Genomic DNA, 1,589 nt, shown 5'->3' on the forward strand with positions numbered 1-1,589 from the left:
GGAGTCCTGTACGCAATGCCGCGCCTCCAAGTCCCTCAACCAAAAGCCTGCCGGCCTTCTCCAATAGTTAATTATTCCCTCCCGTCGCTGGAGCCACATCAGCTTGGATTTCATTACCGACCTCCTGCTTACGAAGACGGGACATGACTCTATACTGGTGCTGGTTGACTCCCTTACTAAGATGGCACACTTCATCCCCGCGAAAAAGAGATTCACAACGGCAGATACCGTGGACGTTCTCGCCGATCGCCTTATTCGTTATCGTGGGCTGCCCGAGGCTCCATTTCGGACCGTGATCCACGTTTCCAATCAGATCTATGGCAGCAGCTGTGTACGCGTTTTAACATCAAACGCACTTTTTCCTCCACATACCGCCCCCAGAACGACGGCCAAACTGAACGAGTAAACCGCACGCTCGAACAGATGCTCCGCATCTACATTCAATCTGACGCACACGAATGTGAGAGATTATGACCTGCCCTAGAGCTCGCGTACAACACCACTAGCCATTCTTCCACCGAGCTTTCCCCCTTCGAGGTCATGATTGGCGAGAACCGCCTGACTGCAGCGGATCTCGATGTCGTCGGCGCCCTCTCCCCTACCCGTACTCTGCCGATGACCAAGCTCTTTCGCCAGCTCTGCGACCGGGCGCAGAGTCATATCCTGGAGGCAAAAGGTCTACGAAAGCTCTACGCAGACACCCACCGCCGCGAAGTGGAGTATGCGGTGGGCGACAAAGTCTGGCTCAGTAGCAAGCACCATCCCGCCCTAAACACATGCCCAAAGTTTGAACCCCGTTTCCGTGGGCCCTTCATTATTACTGAACGCATTGGGAGTGCTGCTTGCCGCCTGGTACCGCGTTCCCCCCGACTTACGAATGCCATGATCTCTTTCACGTTTCCCAGTTAGTTCCTGACCGCCCCGGCGCCCCCGAGCTGGAACCTCAGGAGGCCGTTGTGGGGTGGCCTCCTACTCGAGATGTCGTAGGTAACCCCACGGATCGGTATGAATTCGACTACATCATGGACCAGCGCCGGTCTGGCGGCGGTATCCAATACCTTGACAAGTGGCGGGGCTACCCAGAGGACCAAGCCACCTGGGAACCTGCTAGCCATCTGAACGGTTGCCCTGCACTGCTGCGCGCCTGGAGGCGCCGTCACCGGAACCGCCGTCCGTCCTTATCCGCTGCCATCTTTTCCTTCGGGCACCCCCCACCTTCCCTTTTCGCCAGATGTCGCCCGCTTACCGCCGTGTGGCGGGGGGGAACGGGGTGCAGAAGCACCCCACGTGGCGGTAGCAGCTTATCTACACAGCCAATGGCCTAGCTTAGAGGAACACGGACGCGCATGTAGCGGTAAGCCATCACAATAAGCACCAGCACACTGTACCACCTGTAGAAAAGTCGATATCTACACCACGTTAGTGTAACTATTCATAGAGTCCCTGGTGGAGGCAATACTCAGGGGAGGTACATATACTCTGAGTCGGAGAGTGGCAAAATTAAAAGGGTAGAAAATAGAAAGAGAAAAATAGGAATAATTGCACTAAAATTAGCCAGAAGGGATAGGGTGAATGTACTAGGAATAGCG

General features: G+C 55.3%; 1 protein-coding gene across 1 annotated transcript; it reads left to right on the forward strand.

Annotated features, from left to right (window-relative positions):
• Positions 1-540: 540 nt before the first annotated feature.
• EAH_00067120 (hypothetical protein) lies at positions 541-1,325 on the forward strand (the record flags this gene model as incomplete). Its single annotated transcript, XM_013392591.1, has 2 exons — positions 541-726; positions 906-1,325. The coding sequence occupies 2 exons, from the start codon at positions 541-543 to the stop codon at positions 1,323-1,325; spliced, it is 606 nt and encodes a 201-aa protein (XP_013248045.1).
• Between the last annotated feature and the right edge of the window lie 264 nt (positions 1,326-1,589).

The sequence above is a fragment of the Eimeria acervulina genome, genomic scaffold (assembly GCF_000499425.1).
Source record: "Eimeria acervulina Houghton genomic scaffold, Eah_scaff2631, whole genome shotgun sequence".
Classification (NCBI taxonomy): Eukaryota; Apicomplexa; class Conoidasida; order Eucoccidiorida; family Eimeriidae; genus Eimeria; species Eimeria acervulina.